We start from the raw sequence: 26,218 nt of genomic DNA, 5'->3' as shown, positions 1-26,218 counted from the left end.
TATGTATTAAAAACGAAAAGAGTGATAGCTTTGTTAAATGAATGGGATTATAAAGTAAACAATTAAACGAAATAATTTTTAGTACGCGATTCATGAATGAATATTGGCAGCTTTCGTAAACGAATGTAGTCTATTAAAAATGCTTTAGAAAACCAAAATTGAATGTTAATTTGATCAAAATATGAAATGAATGGACTATATTTAGTATGTTCATGTGTTAAAGTATAAAACTATCTGTGCGAAGAGAAGTTTTATCATCCTAGAGATAAATTAGAGTTTTAGATCTAGGGATGGAAAGAAACATTACGGTATTGTCTAATGAAAGAATGTTCGTCAGGAAATCTGTAGTCACAGATATAAGGAACTAATTTATGTAAAAAATGCTTTTGAAACACAAATTTGAAGGTTAATTTTATTATATAATGAAATCAATGGATCTTCTTTTGTATTTTCATGTGTCAAAGTAAAAAAAAACTATCTGCGCAAAGTGTATTTCTTAAAATAAGATCTAGATCTAAATCCTTTCGATTTTTTCTCATGTCAACATTGTAAACATGGCCTAGATCCATAAAATACTATAGCTTTAATAGAGTCGGACAACTTTATTTTTTTTATAGGGTCTTAAGTTTGTTTTATGGCTACAATACATACACTACGGTCTAATTTGGTACCCAAGAAACATTCCTGCCAAGTTTTGTCAAGATTGGTCAAGAGGTTTTGATGTCTATAAGTCACATACATACACCTCACATTCTATTTTATAGTATAGATATAGATTACAGATTCTAACTAGGTTTTATAGATCTATGACTATTATGACAATGCCCATAGCATGTGTGAGATAAATTTTTCAAAGCAACTATAATTAATGGACTTCATATAAAATAACTTCAAGTTCATTCATACTTTCACATCCGATTTTTTTTTTATATATTCATAAGCTTAGCATTATTTTGGACCAATGTCTCACAACGGCTGCTAAGAGAAATCGGGTATAAACATCAGGAGAAAACACGACCCCTTAACTCAAGCAAACATTAAGAAAAGACACAAAATAGAGATTGAGATTCATAACAAACGAATATTCACAATTGATTACAGTAACTCAGTAACACCTTTTAAAACACCTTTTAAAAAATCATTTAAAAAAATTAAATCACAACAATTTTTGTTTCTACAATTATTTTTTGTGTGAAATTGTGTATCGGAAAATGCCGGGTACTTGAAATAAGCTAGTCCTAAAAAAAGCCCACAGATCTTGGGTAAAAGACTCGTCAAATAAAGTACTGTAAATGTGTAGTTTCACACTTTTGTTTTAGGTCTTTTCTTTTTATAGCCTCTATCGGTCTGATCCCAACTCCCCGTATTTTTTTGCAGAATTTTTTTTCTCTATCAGGTACATTTACATTCACAGCCTAATAATGTCAGTTTAATTTAAAAAGAGAACAGAAAAATGTTAAAGGAAAAAGGTACTTCCGGCTCAATTTACTTTTTCTTGTTTTAAATCAAAGAAACGAAACGCATCCGCCAAACATGGCTCATTGAAAATTCTATCTTATCTGTATGTGTGTGTGTGCCTTTTAAAACAATTTTGTTTCGTCATTCGTTGTTTTGTTTTTTTATGTTAGTATTTCATTTCCGTTCATGTCCTCATCCAATATGGAGTCAAACGAAAGTTCTGCTACTTCCCTTCAGTCCCCGTTCACGGAGAACGTCTCTCAACCTGCCGATGAATCAGAAGAAGCTCAAGCTGAGCAGAATATTGACACTCCAGAACCGCCCAAAACTCCAGAGACTGTGGTGGTTGAGCCCCCCTACAATGCTCCTCCTATACACTTTATTATAATCTCCATCGGAGGTAAGTCAATGCGATTTCATATCCGTAAATATAGAATAGATCTATTTCTAATTAAGTTGTATTCAGCTAATAGTACACCATAGTTTTGTTTAATAAAATTAGGCAATATAGGCATCCGGGTGAAGACCATCGATAGGGTGTTAGCAAAATTGGTAGGGTAAACTTTGAATGACAGTAATGCCTGCCAAAGTGATTGTCCCTAGCCTTACCATTTAAAAAAGATGCGTTCAGGAATAACACCATGCTACTGGTGAGGTTCAATCTTTGATACACACGAAGCGATTTACTAACAACATTTGTCCCATAGTTTTTATAATCCTACAGATGTCGCTTTAGTGTGAACATACTCGAGTGATTTTATGATGGGACCCCGAACTTATTAATTATTTACAAAATTGTCCGATGTTATGATGTAGTATACAGTGGTCTATAGATCCACTGTCACCAAATTCAACTCATAGATAACGTGTCCAGTGAAATGTGCATTATATTATTATGAAGGTCAGATCGTCGCAAGATCCCAGAATTTCCTGGCTACAAAGTCATGCCCAAATCACATTCTCTCCAACAGTTCAGCATGAAGCGAAAAAGAAGCGTAAAGGAGTAGAACAAAAACTGAGAGATAAAATGTGACATTCGCCTGAACCCCTGACAAGATATGTAGTAAAATGACTGATCTGTTCCAAACATGAATCTTGTTTAATCTCAAAACGTCTACAAAGAAACGTTCACGAAGCCATCTTACCCTGGGGATATATAGCCAACATAGCCGACATACAAAACTCAAAGCCACGATGATGAAGAGTTAAATCCTCTCATTCCTGCATACGCGCCTTCAACTTGCGATGCCTTTAAACGAGCTCATCCGATCACGAAACTGTAGTGTCTTGTAACACTAACTGCTATTCATGTTGACTAATACGAGTTAGATGATCAATTTAAGTAAATAATTAGTGAAAACATCTGAAAAAAATATGAAACTAAATTGAGAAACATGAATGTGAATATCACGATGCCTATGGTGGTGATGTCTTGTAATCACTTTCTAAGCAGCTGAAACTACATTTAAAAGAAGTACAATTTATTGACGGAGGTGTATTATGTAATTATTATCCTGGGTTTTTACTTAGTGTTTACCATGAAATGTATGCCCGTTGGAAAGACGTTTCTGCACATTTTGGTCCGGATAGTATGCTACAGAAGGTTCCTAGGTATCACATTAAAAACCGCATTACAAACCAAGAGATTAGAGACAGGGTTTCTACAGCGAGGGTCGATTTTGGCACCCATTCCGCCCCTTATATAACGCCATCTAGTGCACAAGCTTGAGCCCCGATTACATGTGAATCTAGAACTACAGGATGGTTGGCTGGGGGGGGGGGGGAAATCCTGTGGTTTATGAAGAACTAGATAAAAAGTTAACAAAGTTAGCTCTGTCTTAACAGATCATGCTAGTAGTCCTGCATTTTCTTTCCACTGATAGTATTTTTATTTCTTCTACAGAGAAATCATTGCTGGTTAATGTCAGCTGTAGGAAAGCGAACTTCATAGATTTTGTGAAAAAAAAATGTAGATTGCACATAAGTAAGTGATAATGGTTCGGGGAAGATTGCACATAAGTAAGTGATAATGGTTCGGGGAAGATTGCACAAAAGTAAGTGATAATGGTTCGGGGAAGATTGCACATAAGTAAGTGATAATGGTTCGGGGAAGATTGCACATAAGTAAGTGATAATGGTTCGGGGAAGATTGCAAATAAGTAAGTGATAATGGTTCGGGGAATATTGCACATACGTAAGTGATAATGGTTCAGGGAAGATTGCACATAAGTAAGTGATAAGGGTTCGGGGAAGATTGCACATAAGTAAGTGATAATGGTTCGGGAAAGATTGCACATAAGTAAGTGATAATGGTTCGGGAAAGATTGCACATAAGTAAGTGATAATGGTTAGGGGAAGATTGCACATAAGTAAGTGATAATGGTTCGGGGAAGATTGCACATAAGTAAGTGATAATGGTTCGGGGAAGATTGCACATAAGTAAGTGATATTGGTTCGGGGAAGATTGCACATAAGTAAGTGATAATGGTTTGGGAAAGATTGCACATAAGTAAGTGATAATGGTTCGGGGAAGATTGCACATACGTAAGTGATAATGGTTCGGGGAAGATTGCACATAAGTAAGTGATAATGGTTTGGGAAAGATTGCACATAAGTAAGTGATAATGGTTAGGGGAAGATTGCACATAAGTAAGTGATAAGGGTTCGGGGAAGATTGCCCATAAGCAAGTGATAAGGGTTTGGGGAAGATTGCACATAAGTAAGTGATAATGGTTCGGGGAAGATTGCACATAAGTAAGTGATAAGGGTTCGGGGAAGATTGCACATAAGTAAGTGATAAGGGTTCGGGGAAGATTGCACATAAGTAAGTGATAAGGGTTCGGGGAAGATTGCACATAAGTAAGTGATAAGGGTTCGGGGAAGATTGCACATAAGCAAGTGATAAGTTTTTGGGGAAGATTGCACATAAGTAAGTGATAAGGGTTTGGGGAAGATTGCACATAAGTAAGTGATAAGGGTTCGGGGAAGATTGCACATAAGTAAGTGATAAGGGTTCGGGGAAGATTGCACATAAGTAAGTGATAAGGGTTCGGGGAAGATTGCCCATAAGCAAGTGATAAGGGTTTGGGGAAGATTGCACATAAGTAAGTGATAATGGTTCGGGGAAGATTGCACATAAGTAAGTGATAATGGTTCGGGGAAGATTGCACATAAGTAAGTGATAAGGGTTCGGGGAAGATTGCACATAAGTAAGTGATAAGGGTTCGGGGAAGATTGCACATAAGTAAGTGATAAGGGTTCGGGGAAGATTGCACATAAGTAAGTGATAAGGGTTCGGGGAAGATTGCACATAAGCAAGTGATAAGTTTTTGGGGAAGATTGCACATAAGTAAGTGATAAGGGTTTGGGGAAGATTGCACATAAGTAAGTGATAATGGTTCGGGGAAGATTGCTCCTATTACATCGAATAGACCTTCATCGTTCACACTCTGTCACGTTTAGTAATCACATATTTCTTTTTTTTTTCCTTTCCTCTTTCTGTTTCTTCTCTATTTCTCTCTCTCTCTCTCTCTCTCTCTTTATTTCCTCTTGCTCTGTTTTTTTCTCTCCTTAAATTAGCATTGTTGTTGGTTTTTTTTTTACATAGCTATCAAAGTCTTTCAACGAACATCCCATTCATTACCAAAAATGCGGATTAACAAGGTTACAAAGACAGTTTGTGTGAAAACACAAACTCAAAATCGGCCCCGAAGTGGTCCACCCAGGCAGGTTTCAATATTTTCAGAAAGAACATCAGAATTAAATTATATCAAAGACATATGACAGAGAAAAATGGAGAAAGAAGGTTGACAGATCTTGTGTGGTGCCCCAGCGGTCCAGCATATCAAAGAATAGGTGAAAGTGAATGTGAAATTAAATGCGAACCTGGCCTAACTGATGTCTTATAATGAATATCTATCCATCCATCTATCCCAGTGGCACTACAGCCCATGGAGGGCTCTGGCCTGCTTTAACACATCCTTCCATTCAGATCTCTCCTGGGCCTTTCGTCTCCACGCCCTAACCCCAATCTGCTTCAGATCTGCTTCCACGTCATCTATCCATCGCATTCGGGGTCTGCCTTTGGGTCGCCTGCCTTTTGGTTTTTGCCTGTATACGATTTTCGCCCCTCTGTTGTCTGACATTCTTTCACGGTGACCTGCCCAACGTAGTCTGTTCTTTTTATTTCGTTCACTATTGGTGGGTCTTCATATAATTGATATAACTCTTGGTTAGTGCGTGTCCTCCACCCTGTTTCATCCTGTATGGCACCATAGATTTTCCTAAGAATTTTTCTTTCCCAAGTGTTAAGTAAATTTTCAGATGTCTTTGTCAGTGTCCAGGTCTCACTTCCATACATTGCTGCTGGTCTTATTATAGTTTTGTATATTATTATTTTTTTTTTTTTTTTTTTTTTTAAGATTTTAATAAGAGATTGACTCTTTACAAAACAATTAGATCAATTAGATATTCTTATAATGAATATCTAATTGATCTAATTGTTTTGTAAAGGGTCAATCTCTTATTAAAATCTTTAAAAAAAAAAACATTTTCGTAAAACAAAAAAAATCCTTTAGTTAACTGCCATTACGCTGCATATAAGTGAAACACTGTAGTTCGCGAGATAATATGAAAACCTACTTATTACTTGTTGTTTTAAATTAAGTCCAACTTATATGCATACTAAATAGATTTTTTCTCTTTAAAAAAAGTAAACATTATTTTTGGGTAAATCTAGTAGTTAGTAAGACAGAACTTACATGACGTAGCAATAGAAATGTAAAAAAAAAATATTTTTTTAACAAAAGTCTAAAACCATTGCATAAATATGTTGAAAATATGGTAAATGGTTATGTCCTTTACTCTCTCTCTCTCTCTCTCTCTGTGTGTGAGAGAGAGAGAGAGAGAGAGCGAGAAGGATATAATTTTGTTATCCTTGTTTTTAAAAAAAAGAAGATCTATGAAGAATTCTAACCGCACTTAATTTCTGAAAGTTTTACTTTTCAACCTCAAATAAGCAAAATATAAAACAGGAAGACTTATTGAAACAAAACTGTTCTAAAGGGAAAACTCCACTAAATACTGTTTAAATAATTGTTTGTTTTTTTTCTGTATAAAATAAAATTATTTCATTACCACTAAATGATTAACTAATAGGTTATTTTTTTTATTGATTCGTTTGTATTTTATGAATAATATGAAAATTTTGTCTTGCTCTGAGAAATTAATACATGTAAAGGGAATTTAGTCCAAATATACAGGCACATCCCTCAATAAGTAGCATTTATTTACCAAACAAAATAATCAATTACCAATAATCAATTAACTAATAAGTTAATTTTTTTTATTGATTAATGTTTTCTTAGGTACACTAAATAATAGTGCAAAGTTTCTACTTCACCCGAGAAGAATGGTTGTGAGAGAAATGACGTGTAACAAAACAGTTTACCTAAAAAAAAGAGAATGGATATAAGCTTTGTAAAAGTGGAGTGTTTCAAAACGTGCTTCTCATTGTTTTAGTATTTTAAAAACTTCATCCATTATAACTAGGATTTTATGTGTAACATTTTAGCGCCGTTCAATATACAACTTGTTAGATGTCTGATATAGGCCTTTGCTTTGTCGTAAAATCCTTCCTCCAGGGAACAGTACCAGAAGAAAGAAGAAGAGGCAGACAGAGAAAGTGATGTGAAGACAACATAAAAAAATAAACGGGCCTGCCATTGAAAGAAGTTCTGTCCAAGGCAAAAGTCAGACAGGAACGAATAAAGATGTTCAACAGATCTTGTGTGGTGCCCCAAAGTTTCGTCAAACTAAGGGATAGGTGAAGGTGATTTAGGCCCTACATTATACAGCGTTATTTCACCTTTCTTCACTCGACGAGGCGTAATCTACTCTTGTAATGAGGAGAAAAAAAATAGTGTGATGTTGAGTAATTATAAAGTCTAGAATAGACTCTAGACCTGAATAGACTCGTGCAGTTCACTCTAGACCTGAATGTTCTATTGAAGAGTAACATTGTCAAAGGAATGCAACCTAACTGATCACTCTAACAGAAAATAAAGTTCATTAATCAATAACAACTCGACATTATTTTTGTCTTCATTTTCACTGATGACTTGAAAATACGGCTAAAGATTCTTGGTTTCACTGATGACTTGAAAATACGGCTAAAGATTCTTGGTTTCACTGATGACTTGAAAATACGGCTAAAGATTCTTGGTTTCACTGATGACTTGAAAATACGGCTAAAGATTCTTGGTTTCACTGATGACTTGAAAATACGGCTAAAGATTCTTGGTTTCACTGATGACCTGAAAATACGGCTAAAGATTCTTGGTTTCACTGATGACTTGAAAATACGGCTATAGGTTCTTGGTTTCACTGAGGACTTGAAAATACGGCTAAAGATTCTTGGTTTCACTGAGGACTTGTAAATACGGCTAAAGATTCTTTGTTTCCCTGAGAACTTGTAAATACGGCTAAAGATTCTTTGTTTCACTGACGACTTGTAAATACGGCTAAAGATTCTTGGTTTCACTGAGAACTTGTAAATACGGCTAAAGATTCTTGGTTTCACTGATGACTTGAAAATACGGCTAAAGATTCTTGGTTTCACTGTTGACTTGAAAATACGGCTAAAGATTCTTGGTTTCACTGTTGACTTGAAAATACGGTTTAAGATTCTTGGTTTCACTGATGGCCTGAAAATACGGCTAAAGATTCTTGGTTTCACAGATCACTTGTAAATACGGCTAAAGATTCTTGGTTTCACTGATGACTTGAAAATACGGCTAAAGATTCTTGGTTTCACTGATGACTTGAAAATACGGCTAAAGATTCTTGGTTTCACTGATGACTTGAAAATATGGCTAAAGATTCTTGGTTTCACTGATGACTTGAGAATACGGCTAAAGATTCTTGGTTTCACTGATGACTTGAAAATACGGCTAAAGATTCTTGGTTTCACTGTTGACTTGAAAATACGGCTAAAGATTCTTGGTTTCACTGATGACCTGAAAATACGGCTAAAGATTCTTCGTTTCACTGATGACTTGAAAATACGGCTAAAGATTCTTGGTTTCACTGATGACTTGAAAATACGGCTAAAGATTCTTGGTTTCACTAATGACTTGAAAATAAAGCTAACGATTCTTGGTTTCACTGATGACTTGAAAATACGGCTAAAGATTCTTGGTTTCACTGATGACTTGAAAATACGGCTAAAGATTCTTGGTTTCACAGATCACTTGTAAATACGGCTAAAGATTCTTGGTTTCATTGATGACTTGAAAATACGGCTAAAGATTCTTGGTTTCACTGATGACTTCAAAATACGGCTAAAGATTCTTGGTTTCACTGATGACTTGAAAATACGGCTAAAGATTCTTGGTTTCACAGATCACTTGTAAATACGGCTAAAGATTCTTGGTTTCATTGATGACTTGAAAATACGGCTAAAGATTCTTGGTTTCACTGATGACTTGAAAATACGGCTAAAGATTCTTGGTTTCACTGATGACTTCAAAATACGGCTAAAGATTCTTGGTTTCACTGATGACTTGAAAATACGGCTAAAGATTCTTGGTTTCACAGATCACTTGTAAATACGGCTAAAGATTCTTGGTTTCATTGATGACTTGAAAATACGGCTAAAGATTCTTGGTTTCACTGATGACTTGTAAATACGGCTAAAGATTCTTGGTTTCATTGATGACTTGTAAATACGGCTAAAGATTCTTGGTTTCATTGATGACTTGAAAATACGGCTAAAGATTCTTGGTTTCACTGATGACTTGTAAATACGGCTAAAGATTCTTGGTTTCACTGATGACTTGAAAATACGGCTAAAGATTCTTGGTTTCACAGATCACTTGTAAATACGGCTAAAGATTCTTGGTTTCATTGATGACTTGAAAATACGGCTAAAGATTCTTGGTTTCACTGATGACTTGAAAATACGGCTAAAGATTCTTGGTTTCACTAATGACTTGAAAATAAAGCTAACGATTCTTGGTTTCACTGATGACTTGAAAATACGGCTAAAGATTCTTGGTTTCACTGATGACTTGAAAATACGGCTAAAGATTCTTGGTTTCACAGATCACTTGTAAATACGGCTAAAGATTCTTGGTTTCATTGATGACTTGAAAATACGGCTAAAGATTCTTGGTTTCACTGATGACTTGAAGAATCTAGAATCTAGATCTAAAAATTAAATTATATGTTACATAGGTTAGGGTTTAAAAAAAAACTTTACTTCTTATGGCTACTTTACAAAACAACGCCTTGTTTCAATTTTTTTAAAAAATTTACGACATTTTTTGTAGTATTAAAAGATCTCCATGTCCAGTATACAATATATATATTTATTTATTTATATATATGTATATAAGTCTATGCCTGTGACTGTATTTTCCACAAAAGATTGCGGTAATATTCCGTGCACCAGTTCTGCTTACTGAGTACATTTTGCCATTGACGAATTGGTTCAGAAAAAAATGTACGAAAAGAATGTTCATGCCCAAAGAAATACGCACGCGACTTTCTGCTTTGGAAGACGCCGAGTTGATTAGAAAATATGATCTAGAAGTGACCATCACAAACTTTTACTAAGATTGTTTCTAGGGAAAGGGAGAGAATCGTCCAATTTATCTTCTTCTTACAGACGTAACAGACGTTACTTCAAAAAAGAAGATGATTACGTCATTTGCGTCATGCATATTAACCAATGACTTAAACTCTGCCATGTCACTGGTTTTCCTGGTTAGCTCAGGCAACCCATTCCATGCTCTAATAGCACTAGTGTTGATGGTCTATTTTGTTGATGAGTATATATATGTTAATGGTGCATGCGAGTCCATATGACACAACAACAGAATGAATCAAGAATATACTTAATAACGCAGGCTGATAACTTCAACAATTTAATAAACAATAAAAAGGGCACAGTCCTCTGTCGTCGCTAGCCTAGCGTCGTCCTCCTAGGCGTCTTGTCCGTTATTCTTCTTGTTCATCAATTCATCAACCTACTCTGTTCTTACTCGTCACATTACTTAGGAAAAACCCGATTCACATCAACTTCTACGCATCTTGTGTCATTACATATTTCCTCCCCCCTTTATCAAAAAAAAATTTTGTCAATTTTTTTTTTCAGTCTAAAACACTATCCCTACTGTCATGTCTGTACAATATATATGGCCAAAATTTTGGGGAAAGACAAAACAAACATATATCTTGATCTTGATGGACATCATAATGTTTCCCATCTTCATCAGTTCCCTGGTAAAATTGTCCATGTTCCTATGTCACAAAGTTCACACTGTAGTTGAATGTTGACACCAAGAAAACAATACAGTTCCAATACAGTTATTAGTAAGAAAATATCTGGTATGCGATGTTCTAATCATCACTCATTGACGATAAAATAGTATAGTACAGTGTAATAGTTTCACCAACCAATAGTACTAAGTCCATCAAGACATGTATACAGTCCCCATATGACGATGCCTTTGTCGATTCCACAGACATAAAACAGAGTTTTTCAGAATAAATACACATGTATATAGTCCACATACGAAGATGCCTTTGCTGACTCCATAGGCATAAAACAGAGTTTTTCAGAGTAAATACTGTCATTGGCTATATGAGCAAGCTGGTCGCCTTACATCACACCAAACCTTTCCTGTCAGACAAAATGTAATATTTGTGTCAAAACAGCTTTCCAAATTATTCTACCTAACTTTTTTGTTGGGTATCAATAAGTATATTTTCTCTCCACTTACCATTTCCAAACTGACCTAGCCTTTTACTAATGAATGATAATGATTATATATAAAAAAAATAATGACTGTAGATGATCATACTTACTTTAATTTACACATTTTACTTTAATTATTGAAATTTTTTTTATATATAATTATCTCCCTTGATTTAATAAAATTCCCAATTTATATTTTACTGAGTTATCTTCCTTTAAAGGAAATAAAATATAGTATTCATATATAAACAACTTATTCATACCCATTGACTAGAACATATACATATATATATACATGCATAAACAAATCAAAATGAATAATTATTATTTACAATAGTTTATCTTACTGTAACTCTTCAAAGTATTTCCCTTTCTCATTAACATGGTCTTATGAGTGCCATACTATAGCATACAAATAAATATCATAACATATACAACTTATTTACAATCTAAAAGAACTCAACATGTTCATGCACTATACAATTAAACCAATGCTGGTATATATATCTATATATACTTATAAGTAAACCATCAAGAATTTACTTTCTCCAACTATATTCTGCTTCTCCATTTCTTCTTTGGTAAGGTCCATATGACCTACAATTGTCCCTTGTACCCTGGTACTCATCAGAGTTACATCTTCTCTGAGGGTTCCCTCTATGATACTGTCTATCATAGACATTGCTATCAAAATTTCTGCCATACTCATAATGGTCAGATCTTCTATCTGAATAGTCACAATTTCTGCATTGCCTAGCAATATGTCCCTTTCTTTGACATTTAAAACAAATAATGTTTCTTCTCATTTTACCATAAGAATTTATTTGTCTCATTTTGTATTCATGTCTTCTATTCCAGTTATCTATTTCTCTTTGAGTCAGTTCCTTTAGTCCATGTATATTGCCTAAAAGCAAATCATGAGACAATCCTGGTATTGCTAAACCTGTACAATAACCAGTATAAAATGGTGTTTCTAAGAAAACTTTACAGGCTTGATAGCGCTTGATACTGCCATCTATCAACCTTACTTTTTTCTCATAGCCTAATAAACAATCTGGTTTAACTAAGTTACTCCTAATTCCAACTGTACTGCATCCCGAATCTTTGACAAACCTCATAGGTTTCCCATTGATAAAACCAGAGTGTACTCTCACTCTGCTGGTTTCATCTTCTGCAAAATTTATTTCTTCTACACCCCAACAATAGTTCATCTCTTCTACTTCTTCATTATCACTACTTTCTCTACTATCCCTATCATTGGTGAAATACACTCTACTTTTGTTATTTCTGTTTCTGTTCTCTTTAAACTCAACTTTCCTGCTCTGCTTTCTGTAATTATCCCTATTTTCTGATCTATTGTAATTCACTTTTTTACAGTGTGCTGCAATATGTCCTCTACCTTGACAATTAAAACAGATTATCTCTCTATAGTCAGTACTATCTCTATTTCTATCATTTCTGCTTTCATGTCTATCTTTACTCTTAGTTTCTTTACTATATCCTACAAAATCAATGTGTTTCTTGTCTTTATTTGAAAATGAATTATTAGGATAAGCACTGCTGTAGGTTCTCATAATAATAACTATGTCCTCTAAAGTTTTTGGTTTTCTCTCTTTTATAAATGACTGTAACTGAGATTCACATTTGTTTGTAAAGTTATCTATCAAAATAAAGTTTTTAAGTCCTTCATAGCTTTGATCTATTTGCTCAAATGACATCCATTTACTGAAATAATCTTTTTCAAGATTTACTGTTGTTTGAGGATCTATCTGACTACTAGGAAAATTTTCAAAATATTTTTTCCTAAATGTACTGGCATTATGACCATAGGCATTAAGAAGCTCTTTCTTTAATATATCATAACTATTCTGAATGGTATGATCATGGTTCTGACAAATAGTTAATGCTTGACCTTGAACAAAATCAAGTAAGATTTGAGACCATTCATTTTCTCTTATGTTACAACTGCTCATTTTGATCTCAAAACGATTTAAATAGTCTGAAATACTGTCTTTATCTTCTTGAAAGGGCTGCATTTTCTTTTTCAGCCAATGATTAGTACTTTGATTATCCCTATTTTCATTCATGCTATTACCATTACTTGTACTATTACTATTGTTTATGTTTTCACTCTGAACAGTAGGTCTATCATTTGTGTTTTGTTTTTTCAATTCAGCATCTAACCTCAATTTCTCTAAATCATATTGTAATTTCCTATCTGCTTCTTCTTTTATTAATTGTGCTTCCCTATCCTTTTCTTTCTCTCTACGCTCTGTTTCTTCTCTTCTTTCTTTATCTATTCTATCTCTCTCTATTGTCACCATTTGCTGCACATAGCTAGTTAGGTCCTTCCCTTTAAGTTCTAGCTGTTTAGCCTCAGCAATAATTTGCTGGCGAAAAGTCTCCATATAATCAAAGTTTGGAGCTGTTGCCATTATGCTTATTTTATTTTAAACAATGTCTCGATATAGTTTTGATATGGCCTCCCTATTGGCCTAAATATCCCAATTTAGTTTTCACAAAAACTCACTTTCAAATACTTCTTGTAATATATATATATTTAAATACTTTTGCTCAATGTTATATTAACAAATATTACCTCAGTGGACTTACTCACAGCCACAATACTTGAATACAACTCAAAATTTTATATCACCTTAATTCAGTGGACTTACTTTAGGCCACATAAACAAATATCATATATACTTTTATCAATACCTCAATACTTAATTCAATGGACTTACTTCTTGCCAATAAATACCCCTAGGACTATTCTAGTCACTAGTCTAGATTCAATACAACTTCAATACAACCTCAAATAGATAAATCAATATTATACCTCCAACAGTAAATCACAATCCAGTGATACTGACAAAAATTATTATTCTGACCAATTAGACTGTGTTTAAACACATCTATAAAATAATGTCAACCGATTAATCGGGACAAAAGATCTATATATATAAATAATTACTCCTTAGACTCAGTTGTCTTCAGGATAAAATAGATCTAAAGCTCTCATAGGTATAACAATTTAGTTAATACCTGGAAACAATCTAGAATTTATAATCTAGATTAAACGTGGCTTACCTTATCTACTTAAGATAAAATTACTAATATATAATAAGAATAATGTAAAATAAACGTAATAAGACACAAAAAAATAAATCTATTCTAATGAGATGAGACTTTTTAGAGGAAGTATACACTGAAAGAGACAAATAAAGATAACTTCACTTGACTTCTAAAAAAAAATAAAATGTACGTGGATACGAACAAAACAAGACAATCTAAACAATCATCGAGACTTTATTAAATGGAGCAGGTCCACTTTCTAATGTGTCCTATAATGACGCCCTTATCAGGCAACCTGCTCTTAACAAAGATCTACTGTCCCTAATAGACTTAATTTAATAATAATGGAGAGAAAAAATAAACTTATCTTTAGTTAGATCCCCTTTGTTCAGTCCATGGAGCTACAACGGTCAGTTCCACACAAGTTCCCCACTGTCTTAGTCTTAGGCAAGGCAAGGTGTGCTCCCACAAAGGCTATTCGACAGGCAGTACTGAGTTAGGCCAATCTTTCCTGGTGCTGCCACAGTATGGTACGGTTCTCAGATAAAGTCCTCTGGTCAGGTTCCAAGGTTCCGGTTCCACTTGATGATCTGTTAGTATGGTGCTGGCTTCTGTCTTCAGGTCAGGAACATAAGTCAATACTGAGACAAGCTGGTGGTGCTGTCTCAAGAGAGGTAAAAAAAATGACAAAGTCCAACTCTCTCTTTTGATGAATATAAATGAGTCAACTTTACAAGTTGATTAGATGGTCACGCAGTGTGGTAGTAGGGTATACCATCACTCGTGTGTAGATTAGATTGTAAGCTCAGCAACACTGCAACAGTCAATTAATAGCTTGAAAAACAAACCTGACAAGGTGACTCGATCCAACGGTCAGCTTGTAGATACTAGATATGTAGACTCAGATGACTTTCCGTACTCACAATAAACAGATAAACCTGACAAAATGAGGTATCTTCACTCTTGAGTAGTCTTGAGGTATATATATTTAGATAGAGGTATACTGACGACGGACTGCCCTAGATCACTTACACGGACGAAATAGTTCTGGATTCAGACACAATAGATATAGTCAATATAGATCTATATATAGATCCAGGTTCAATCTAAAAATATCTAACCTGGCTGACAAAGCTAGACGCTGGTAACGGTTTCGAATTTTCTCTAATAGAAAGTCTAGATCCACTGGAACAAAGATGCCAAAATCCAGCTGCAGTCCAGATAATTAGCACAGACGTAGGGTAGATCTAGTAGAAATAAACGAATGTTAATCCAGTACTTCTCCAGTGTACTTCGCCAAGTGTAGAATTGTAGATAGATATATCCAGAACATGAAGTTAACTAGATTGTAGATCAAAATGACGCCCTGGCCGTCGTGGGTCGCCACATCTGTTGATGGTCTATTTTGTTGATGAGTATATATATGTTAATGGTGCATGCGAGTCCATATGACACAACAACAGAATGAATCAAGAATATACTTAATAACGCAGGCTGATAACTTCAACAATTTAATAAACAATAAAAAGGGCACAGTCCTCTGTCGTCGCTAGCCTAGCGTCGTCCTCCTAGGCGTCTTGTCCGTTATTCTTCTTGTTCATCAACCTACTCTGTTCTTACTCGTCACATTACTTAGGAAAAACCCGATTCACATCAACTTCTACGCATCTTGTGTCATTACACTAGGGAAGAAGGAGTATTTGTACAAATTTGTCCTAGCATATGGGACGAGGAGTGTGCCTTTATCTTTGTGTCTTTCAGAGTATTTTATTAAATTTTGTTTTTGTATTTGAAGATTATGGTTCAGTGTTTTATGTATGATTGCTACTTTACTTTTGAGTCTTCTGTCCTGAAGGCTTTCTAAATTTAGTGATTTTACTAAAGGTGTTACTCTAGTCAAATATGAATATTCGTTTGTTATGAATCTCACTGCTCTATTTTGTGTCTGTTCTAGTTTCTTAATGTTTTCTTGAGTTGAGGGGTCCCAAACGGAGGATGCATATTCTATTATTGGCCTAACCAAGGTTAAATAACATTTTAGTTTTAAGTTCTTATTTGATTTATAGAAATTTCTTTTAATAAATCCTAATGCTTTGTTTGATTTTTTTATAGTTTCATCAATATGTGGATTCCATGACAGTTTTTCATTTATTATAACACCTAGGTATTTTGCGTTTTTAGTCTGTGTTACTGGTTTGCCATAAATAAGATAAGTGGAATTAATTTGTTTTAGTTTTTTTTGTTACTCTTAACAACTGACATTTTTCTGGGTGGAAAGACATGTTCCAATTTGATTCCCATTTCTGTAATTCATCTAATTCTCTTTGTAAAATATCTGTGTCTTGTGTTGTTTTTATTGTTCTATATATTATGCAATCGTCTGCAAATAATCTGACTTTTGTTCCTAAAGTAATGCAATTTGGTAAATCATTTATCCTATACTCTTAAGCGAGCAATTCTTGTATGTATGTATATATATTTATATATATATATATATATATATATATATATATATATATATATATATAAATTTTATTTCGAAAACGGCTCTAACGATTTTCTTTAAAATTTCACGGTATGTGCATAATAAGGAGAAAAAAATTCTCAACTCATTGGCCACATTGGGAAAACTCGAGATCGACCGTTATATCGGTTTGAAAATGCCTCATTATCGAAAAATTAAGTTTGGCTAGAATGTTTTATGAATGAAAATTTTCCATGACGTAAACGGGAAAAACGCTGCTTACGTCACTAGGCTTACAGCAGTACACTAAAATATTTCTTTGCAAACAAGAACAAATTTTAAAGAATCAATAGACCTTATAAAACATTTGCGCACCATGTTACTGTAGATTGATTTATTATAGAACTATGAAATAAAAGTAATGAAATAAATGTGCCGATGTATGATTAGTTATTGTGTTTTAAGTGCTTAATAAGTTGTTTACACTTTAATTGTGTAGAGCGGTGTAGATACCTTTTACTTTGTTGTTTACTTTGCTGCTGACCTCTAGCTGTCTCGTTCTGAGGTTGCATGCAACCATGTGCTCTCTTCTATGTCAGCTAAGGCAAGTTTGCGCCATAAGCTGGTGTTTTAAGCGTTTCGGTGTTACGTCGCCCACTTTTTAGCTCACCAAAAAAGACTGCCTTTGGCATGCGTTCGTCTGAGATTCGTCTCCCATACAGGATACTGCTCTGTCCAGCGTAACTTTCGGACTTCCCTCTATACAAAGGCCGCGGATACACATTTGAGAGCAAAAGAAAATTGGCTGCCGTGGACAGACGCAGACGCTAAAAGAAAATCTTAATCGAGCACCGCGGACAATGGTTATGCTTGCCTTGGATGTGGCAAGATATGTAGGTCACAGCTGCAATCCTCATTAATTTTCGGACTCTAAGACAAGCCTTATTATTATTATTATTTTGCTGGTGAATTATTACCATGTGTTCATGCTTCGGTGTCTACTGTCCTGTACCAAAACAAAGGAAATGGTCATAACACAGCTTCTCTACGCCTTACTAGCTCACACTAAACATGATATCTTGCGAGCGGTCAACGAGTTTGCTTACGCTGCAGCCTCTTTGATTGAACTATAAACCTCGGTAAAAAGCTTGGAGTTAGGGCGTGTTGACGGAAAGCCCAGGAAAGATCTGAATGGAGGGATGGGTAAAAGCAGGTCATAGCACCACTGGGATGGATGGATGGCAAAAGCCGGTATGAACTTCTTATAGTCCGACAGTCAGGCTGTGCAGGGCACGTATCCCGTATGGGTAACGAGCATATTATTCGGCGTAACAGAGATGCCCTACGGAAACGTTTCTTTAAAAAAACTAATGCAATGATTTAAGTCTAATAAGAAAAAATGAGCAATTTTACTTTGTCACTAAGTGCATGTTTTACCCTATTACGTAGAGAAGTTACACTGCAAAGACTTCTTCCAAGCCAATAATAGTAAGCCTACAATAGTTTTACACAAAAGATGGATTGCAAAACTTTAAGACGGACTTGAGCTGTAGTTTGTCTAGACTGTAGGAGGACTTAAAAGACTTTAAATTTAATCGACATGTTCAATTAGGCCTACAGTTAGAACTAACAGAACACTAAAACAACTCTTCAGATTAGTAGTCTTTATCCGATCGTTCATTTTCGTAATTACAAGAATATTCCCAAAATGACTTCGGGTATATAACCTTCCGAAATTATTTAACCGAGCGAGGTTCGGCCACCTGGTACAAAAATATTCTCAAAATGACTTCGGGTATATATCCTTCCTTAACAAATTATTCATCCGAGCGAGGCTCGGTCACCTGATATTGTAAATTAAAAATAGTAGTGGACCCAAGACTGTTCCTTGAGGTACACCTGAGTTTATTGTTATCGGTGTTGATTTAGAGCCATTTATTATTACAGTTTGTTCTCTCCCTATCAGAAAATCTTTAATCCACTGATGCCGTGGACCATTAATGCCGAAATATTTTAATTTTTTAAGCAAACTATGACAACGTTAACGCTTTGAACCTGCAATTATTTGTTTTATAACTTACTCCTAATATCAGACACGATTTTTGACTGGAATTCTCACAAGACAAACATCAATGCTAGATTGACTATTTTATCGAGTGTCTAGGATTATTGTTTTGTATAAGCCGATATCATTTATTCATACAGTTTTGTTATTAGTCAAAGGTTCTTTGACAATTATATATCCTTACACCCTTGTCATTAGTGTTATGGAGTGTTTATGTTTCCATGGTGACGACGGGATGAAGATTGGTTGGTGGCAATGTAGTGTTAATGATTGTCGTCAGCACTCTTGGGCAGTACAGATGACTCCATATAGCCAAGGTGAAACGACGTGTTTTTGTAGTGACTTAAATTTACTTCAAAATACCATTTTATAATATTACTAAAGTCTACTACATTTATTTATTTCATCTCAAGTTAAAATTTGTCTATATTGTAATAAAAGTTATATTTAGCATTGTTTACAAAGAAGTTATTCAAGTTATTTAAAATTCTACAAGTTATAACATTATACGCCAACAGCGGTTTAGTTGTCTACCAGCAGTTTGGTGCAACAAGTCAACGGCCGTCAACACCAGTTAAGCCCTGATTTATTATTGGACTCTATTTAATTATTTATATAACTTGAATTTTCTTCTACAGTCTTGACAGAAGTGACAGCAGTGAGGCCCTGTTTTCCAGACTGGGAAATCTATCATCCAGAATTAGCAGGTTGGTCTTCTATCTTAATTTAAAAAATGAAACCAGACCACAAACTACACAAAATATGCAATGGGTCTAATATGATTCTCTTACGGGACTCCGGATTTCCCAACAGCATTTGTCCTTATGAGTCACGGAGGGGGAGTCTAAACCTGATTTGAGTCTCTGTATCCGTGAGCATCGTAGGCTACAGTGGAGGTCGGGGGAGATCAACTGTCACTTCTGGTAACAAATGACCTCGCCAAAGCGAAACAAAACATATGCCTAAAGTGAAAGTGGGTATGCGCGAAGGCAAATTGGCTTCTCTAGGGAGAGGTGGACATGAATTTTGAGAATATCGATTATACATACGGACTCATTGTGAAGGCTAACTTGACGGCCGTTCGAAAAGCCATTACGCGCAGCATTGGAAAGCACCATTAATTCTTAGCATGTCCTATCCAACAGAGAAGAGCCGCCATATGGAGGCATGCCAGGCTAAATAAACTGTGGAGACGAGGTGGGAATTCAAACGACTCACTGTGCTGGTGAGAGAGACAGTTGCTGGTGAGAAAGACAGTTTCTGGTGAGAGAGACAGTTGCTGGTGAGAGAGACAGTTGCTGGTGAATCGTTAACCGAGAGGGCGAATGCAAGCTTAGGTCCAGACTGTGTTCTGCCTCTATTCTAGCCCGACTGCCTTGGGATTCGAGCCTTGGGAAACAGGAATTTACACATTTACATTTGCTTGGATCCCTCCAGAAGGAACAATTGTTCAGACAGACCTGTGGAGAAACTTCCAATTGGTTTAGAGTTTCAAGTATCTCAGACTAACTCTCACGACAATTACAAATTTTCTAGACTAACTTGAGATCATGTAATAAAAGAGTCTTGGTGACAAATGAAACATTTTTATTTTTTCGACATTTGATGCTTAGGCCTAGTTCTGTCAGTGCTCAAAGTAACTTGTCTCATCACAAGTAATGAAATAAGGCTTAGGCCTAGTTCTGTCAGTGCTCAAAGTAACTTGTCTCATCACAAGTAATGAAATAAGGCTTAGGCCTAGTTCTGTCAGTGCTCAAAGTAACTTGTCTCATCACAAGTAATGAAATAAGGCTTAGGCCTAGTTCTGTCAGTGCTCAAAGTAACTTGCCTCATCACTAGTAATGAAATAAGGCTTAGGCCTAGTTCTGTCAGTGCTCAAAGTAACTTGTCTCATCACAAGTAATGAAATAAGGCTTAGGCCTAGTTCTGTCAGTGCTCAAAGTAACTTGTCTCATCACAAAGTAATGAAATAAGGCTTAGGCCTAGTTCTGTCAGTGCTCAAAGTAACTTGCCTCATCACTAGTAATGAAATAAGGCTTAGGCCTAGTTCTGCCAGTGCTCAAAGTAACTTGCCTCATCACAAAGTAATGAAATAAGGCTTAGGCCTAGTTCTGTCAGTGCTCAAAGTAACTTGCCTCATCACAAAGTAATGAAATAAGGCTTAGGCCTAGTTCTGTCAGTGCTCAAAGTAACTTGCCTCATCACAAAGTAATGAAATAAGGCTTAGGCCTAGTTCTGTCAGTGCTCAAAGTAACTTGCCTCATCACAAAGTAATGAAATAAGGCTTAGGCCTAGTTCTGTCAGTGCTCAAAGTAACTTGTCTCATCACAAAGTAATGAAATAAGGCTTAGGCCTAGTTCTGTCAGTGCTCAAAGTAACTTGCCTCATCACTAGTAATGAAATAAGGCTTAGGCCTAGTTCTGCCAGTGCTCAAAGTAACTTGCCTCATCACAAAGTAATGAAATAAGGCTTAGGCCTAGTTCTGTCAGTGCTCAAAGTAACTTGCCTCATCACAAAGTAATGAAATAAGGCTTAGGCCTAGTTCTGTCAGTGCTCAAAGTAACTTGTCTCATCACAAAGTAATGAAATAAGGCTTAGGCCTAGTTCTATCAGTGCTCAAAGTAACTTGCCTCATCACTAGTAATGAAATAAGGCTTAGGCCTAGTTCTGTCAGTGCTCAAAGTAACTTGTCTCATCACAAAGTAATGAAATAAGGCTTAGGCCTAGTTCTGTCAGTGCTCAAAGTAACTTGCCTCATCACAAAGTAATGAAATAAGGCTTAGGCCTAGTTCTGTCAGTGCTCAAAGTAACTTGCCTCATCACAAAGTAATGAAAAAAGGCTTAGGCCTAGTTCTGTCAGTGCTCAAAGTAACTTGCCTCATCACTAGTAATGAAATAAGGCTTAGGCCTAGTTCTGTCAGTGCTCAAAGTAACTTGTCTCATCACAAAGTAATGAAATAAGGCTTAGGCCTAGTTCTGTCAGTGCTCAAAGTAACTTGCCTCATCACTAGTAATGAAATAAGGCTTAGGCCTAGTTCTGTCAGTGCTCAAAGTAACTTGCCTCATCACAAAGTAATGAAATAAGGCTTAGGCCTAGTTCTGTCAGTGCTCAAAGTAACTTGCCTCATCACAAAGTAATGAAATAAGGCTTAGGCCTAGTTCTGTCAGTGCTCAAAGTAACTTGTCTCATCACAAAGTAATGAAATAAGGCTTAGGCCTAGTTCTGTCAGTGCTCAAAGTAACTTGCCTCATCACAAAGTAATGAAATAAGGCTTAGGCCTAGTTCTGTCAGTGCTCAAAGTAACTTGCCTCATCACAAAGTAATGAAATAAGGCTTAGGCCTAGTTCTGTCAGTGCTCAAAGTAACTTGTCTCATCACAAAGTAATGAAATAAGGCTTAGGCCTAGTTCTGTCAGTGCTCAAAGTAACTTGCCTCATCACAAAGTAATGAAATAAGGCTTAGGCCTAGTTCTGTCAGTGCTCAAAGTAACTTGCCTCATCACAAAGTAATGAAATAAGGCTTAGGCCTAGTTCTGTCAGTGCTCAAAGTAACTTGCCTCATCACAAAGGTTGTGTACTTGAAATGGGAAAGGCAAACTAAATAAAACAAGAATATGCTCTTGTTTAGACCTCCGACAAAGTGTATGGGTTTGAAAGAGAGATGCATTAGCTGTTATAACTTTTGTGTCCAACATTTCAACTTGTTTTAACAAGCTATTTTAAAGTTGAGCTACGTTTATAAAGTCTCGTCAGATGTATCAATCTTGTACAGCAATGACGAGTCCTGAGTTTCATTACTGATCATGTTGTTGTCTTCCATCACCTCTATTGTTATTGTTACAGTAGTTGCTCTGAAGTGTTCAACTGTAGTCAAACCGAATTTCCATTTTATTGGATCAATAAAAATTATCTTATCTTTATTCTCTGTTGCTATTTGAGTGCATTCTTTGTCCTCTTGTAAATAAACATCGAGAAATGAATGAGGCGCAGGAACAAATCCACGAATAGAAATGCCAAAGACTTGAATTTAAAAACTCCAACAAGAATAATCATGTTTAAGAACAATATTGACATCACGTGAAATAGATTTATGTCAGACTTATCTTATCTTATATAATACAGACGTTACTTCAAAAAAGAAGATGCTTACGTCCATTTGGTTATGCATATTATTAACCAATGACCTAAATTCTGCCGAGTCATTGGTTTTCCTGGCTGGCCCTGGCAACCCATTCCATGCTCTAATAGCGCTATGGAAGAAGGAGCATTTGTACAAATTTGTCCTAGCATATGGAACTTGTATTAATAGTATTATGAGTTAAATTAACCAACAAATCCAATTCAACTTTGACTTTCATTTCTACAATCTTGATTTGTATATTGAGTTTCTTGAAAGTGTGACGTATTTCCTTATATGCCATTCAACGAGTAGCCTACTTTCTTTTTCAGCTCTTTTACAAAACAGTGTCAAGGTGTCAAGGAAAGGTACTGTCCAATCTAATACACAAACTTTGAAAACAAAACAAGTAAAAGATTGTTTTAATCGCAGAGAGGGAAATGAGTGCTGGACAAAACGGATGCTACAAATATATAATTATTTTCTGAAAGTAATTTGTTTGAAAAAGAAAAATATTCAAAAACAAAGCTTATCTAAAGGGGAAGAACTTCGTCCTTAAATCTATACCTACCAATAATGTACAAGTTATTTTCCTTATTCTAAAAATATTTAATTACTAATAATTGACTAATTGAGTACTTTTGTTTATTGTTTCAATGTTTTGTTAGGTACAATAAATATTTGTTTAAAGTATCAACTTGATCGGAGATTGCGTGAGAGAGAAATAGCGTTAACAATTATTTAAGGGGACCAAACCCAGCAGATTTAGCCATATCAGTGAATACTGTATTATAAGTTTCCCCTTGTTGTCATTAATCAAAATAATGAATCACCAGTAATTAATTATTGAATAGGTTACTATTTTATCGATTTCATCGATTCAATGAATAATTGTGCAAAGTTTCAACTTGATCTGAGAATGGGTGTGGGAGAAATAACGTGTGCACACTTTTTACTAGACAAACAGACAGAACGAGTTAATATAAGTATGTTTTTTTTTTCACTTCCTGCTTTATGAAGCTTATAGGGATCTGTCTTCTCTCTTTCTACTTACTTTGTGTAAGTCTGTGAAATAAAGCTTTCACAATCAAGGTCTTCTATGAACAGTGCAGCCAGTGATTCCATAGGCATGTGGACAGGACTTTCATGTCGCCAAATGTTCATGTCCGTCTATTTATGGATTGCTCCTGTTTAAATACAGAAGAAAAAAAAAACATTCGAGTCGAGTGCGGTTATTTCCGCTGAGGCCTCGTTAATAAAAGACAAAAGTCACATTTAGTTTTTAATGATTACATTTTTTTATTTATTTAAAGGCTAAACCAGAGTCTGTGGCATTTTACGTCTCGAGTAAACCAGAGTACTACTATAAATAACAAAGCCAGTCCACCAAACAATACAACAAAATCTGGCAACACTTTCGCACGCACCTATTTTTGTTTGTGGGAAGGGAGGGAGGGTTGTGGTTGTTGCTGTTAAATTCTACTTCACGGCTTCTGATATTCGTGCTGACATATAGAAACCTGCCTTTTTAACGGCATTGCTTATACAACAGATGACTAGCGGACCTTTCAGGGGCCGCATCTTAGTCTGTGTAAAAACACAAACCGTTTTTTTTTTTGGTAATATTGTTTGTTTGCTTTTGTTTTATTTAATAATTGTGTGTGATTACAAAGCTTATATCAGTTCCTTCTGTCTGTCTGTTTGTCTGGCACAATTTTTGTACAGGTTATTTTTCCCTCATCCAAACTCAGGTCAAGTTGAAATTTTGCCCAATTATTTATTTCCCTGACGAAACAAGAATCAATTTTAAAAAACAATAAGTAAAATAATTATTATATCAAGAGAAAATTATTTTATTTGGTGTCGAACAGGGAAAAGAAATTGTACTTGACACATATGGCGGTATATATTTTGTGTAGAGAATTATGCCGTCGCTTCAAAGTTTAAGACTAATAATAGATAGCCATGAAAACTTCCTATTTTCATAAACACTGTGCTGGCACAGTGGTTAGTGCATTGGCTTGGGGAGGTTTACGCTCTCGAGTTGAAGTTGAAGTTGAAGTTGAAGTCATACAACTTTTAAAAATAAAACACATTTAAAAAGCTAACCTTCAACCAGATCCCCCCCCCTCCTTCTTTCTTCCCCCCGCCCACGCTCTTCCCTACTGGCCCTGACAATTGATAAGATCATAGCGCATTGAGAAAGCTAAAAGCCTGAAATTGCCCTAAAAAAAACAACAGTTGCTCAAAATGTTTCTAATCGCACAGATGTATTATTGTTAGTCTAGATCTATTACAAATTTGATACATAACATTCAAACTAATTGATACTGCTACACTTAATATGTTGTGTTTTTTAAGTATTTTTTAAAATATTTTTCTTCTTTTCTTTTGTGGTTAATGCACAATGTCGTCCAACTTTTAATAAAAATATAAATATTTTATAAAAATAGTAGGCTGTATAAAGCCAGCTATAAATTTTAGGTTTCAAATATTACTGGTCTTCATTTGCACAATGCACTTATCTGTCTAATATTTATCTAAACTATTTTTTCGTTAGTTATTAAATGGGTATTTTTAAATCCCTTCTTTTAGAGTATCGCTTTTCATTCTGTGAGGCTAATGCTCCTGATGATATTGAGGATCTTTCCCTGCTCTCTATAGATCTAATGTCTTCAATTAAATATGTTGTTTTAGTCACTTTGTTATATTCTTTCATCAGGATCTCGAGGACAATCAGAGGCTTCAGACAAGAGAGATCTCAAGAAAAAACAAAATGCTTTGTTTAAAAAAAACAGTTTCCACAAGTGAACAAATGTGGATCACGTAACTTTTGGTTGGATGGCGCTCTAAGGCAGAAATTTCCATTTCGTTTCTTTTAGACCATTGACTATATTATCATGTCATTAACTCGCTCCGGTCACATCAACGACAGACCACAATTCAAGGAATTGGTTTAAAAAAAAATGAATTCAATTTCCAATAGTAAATGCAAGAAAAAAAAATTCTTAAAAAATAAAGTGCATATTAAAATAAGAGCAATATATCAGTCCTAGCAGTGACATATATTGTAAGAAATGTTTTAATCAACTAATTAATTAACTCCTTGTCCATGACTTGATCTAGTCGTATTCTTTTTTAATAACACTAACTTTATATGCTTTATATGGATTAATTTATTTTATTCTGTACAATGTTTTTTTATTATGTTTTTGTTATTGACTTTGTCTATCATGACCAAAATGAGGCTTACGTTTCTTGATAAAAATTATTTCATTA

The 26,218-nt window shown here is 35.1% G+C and overlaps 1 protein-coding gene across 1 annotated transcript; it reads left to right on the top strand.

Moving 5' to 3' along the window:
- Positions 1-1,651: 1,651 nt before the first annotated feature.
- LOC106065797 (uncharacterized) lies at positions 1,652-26,218 on the top strand. Its single transcript, XM_013224701.2, has 5 exons — positions 1,652-1,858; positions 3,362-3,442; positions 19,461-19,529; positions 23,272-23,307; positions 25,662-26,218. Exons 1-5 carry the CDS (start codon positions 1,660-1,662, stop codon positions 25,748-25,750), a joined length of 474 nt encoding a protein of 157 aa, XP_013080155.2. The 5' UTR covers positions 1,652-1,659; the 3' UTR covers positions 25,751-26,218.

This window comes from Biomphalaria glabrata, chromosome 6, assembly GCF_947242115.1.
Source record: "Biomphalaria glabrata chromosome 6, xgBioGlab47.1, whole genome shotgun sequence".
NCBI lineage: Eukaryota > Metazoa > Mollusca > Gastropoda > Planorbidae > Biomphalaria > Biomphalaria glabrata.
The sequence above is the reverse complement of the archived record's forward strand: the minus strand, read 5'-3'. Positions and strand labels throughout refer to the sequence as shown.

Excerpts from the sequence above, each read along its gene's own strand:
- LOC106065797 (XM_013224701.2), top strand. The coding sequence starts at position 1,660 with ATGGAGTCAAACGAAAGTTCTGCTACTTCCCTTCAGTCCCCGTTCACG. Across the intron at positions 3,443-19,460 it reads AAAATGTAGATTGCACATAA|TCTTGACAGAAGTGACAGCA; the intron begins GTAAGTGATAAT and ends TTTCTTCTACAG. Across the intron at positions 23,308-25,661 it reads TGTCAAGGTGTCAAGGAAAG|GATCTCGAGGACAATCAGAG; the intron begins GTACTGTCCAAT and ends TTCTTTCATCAG.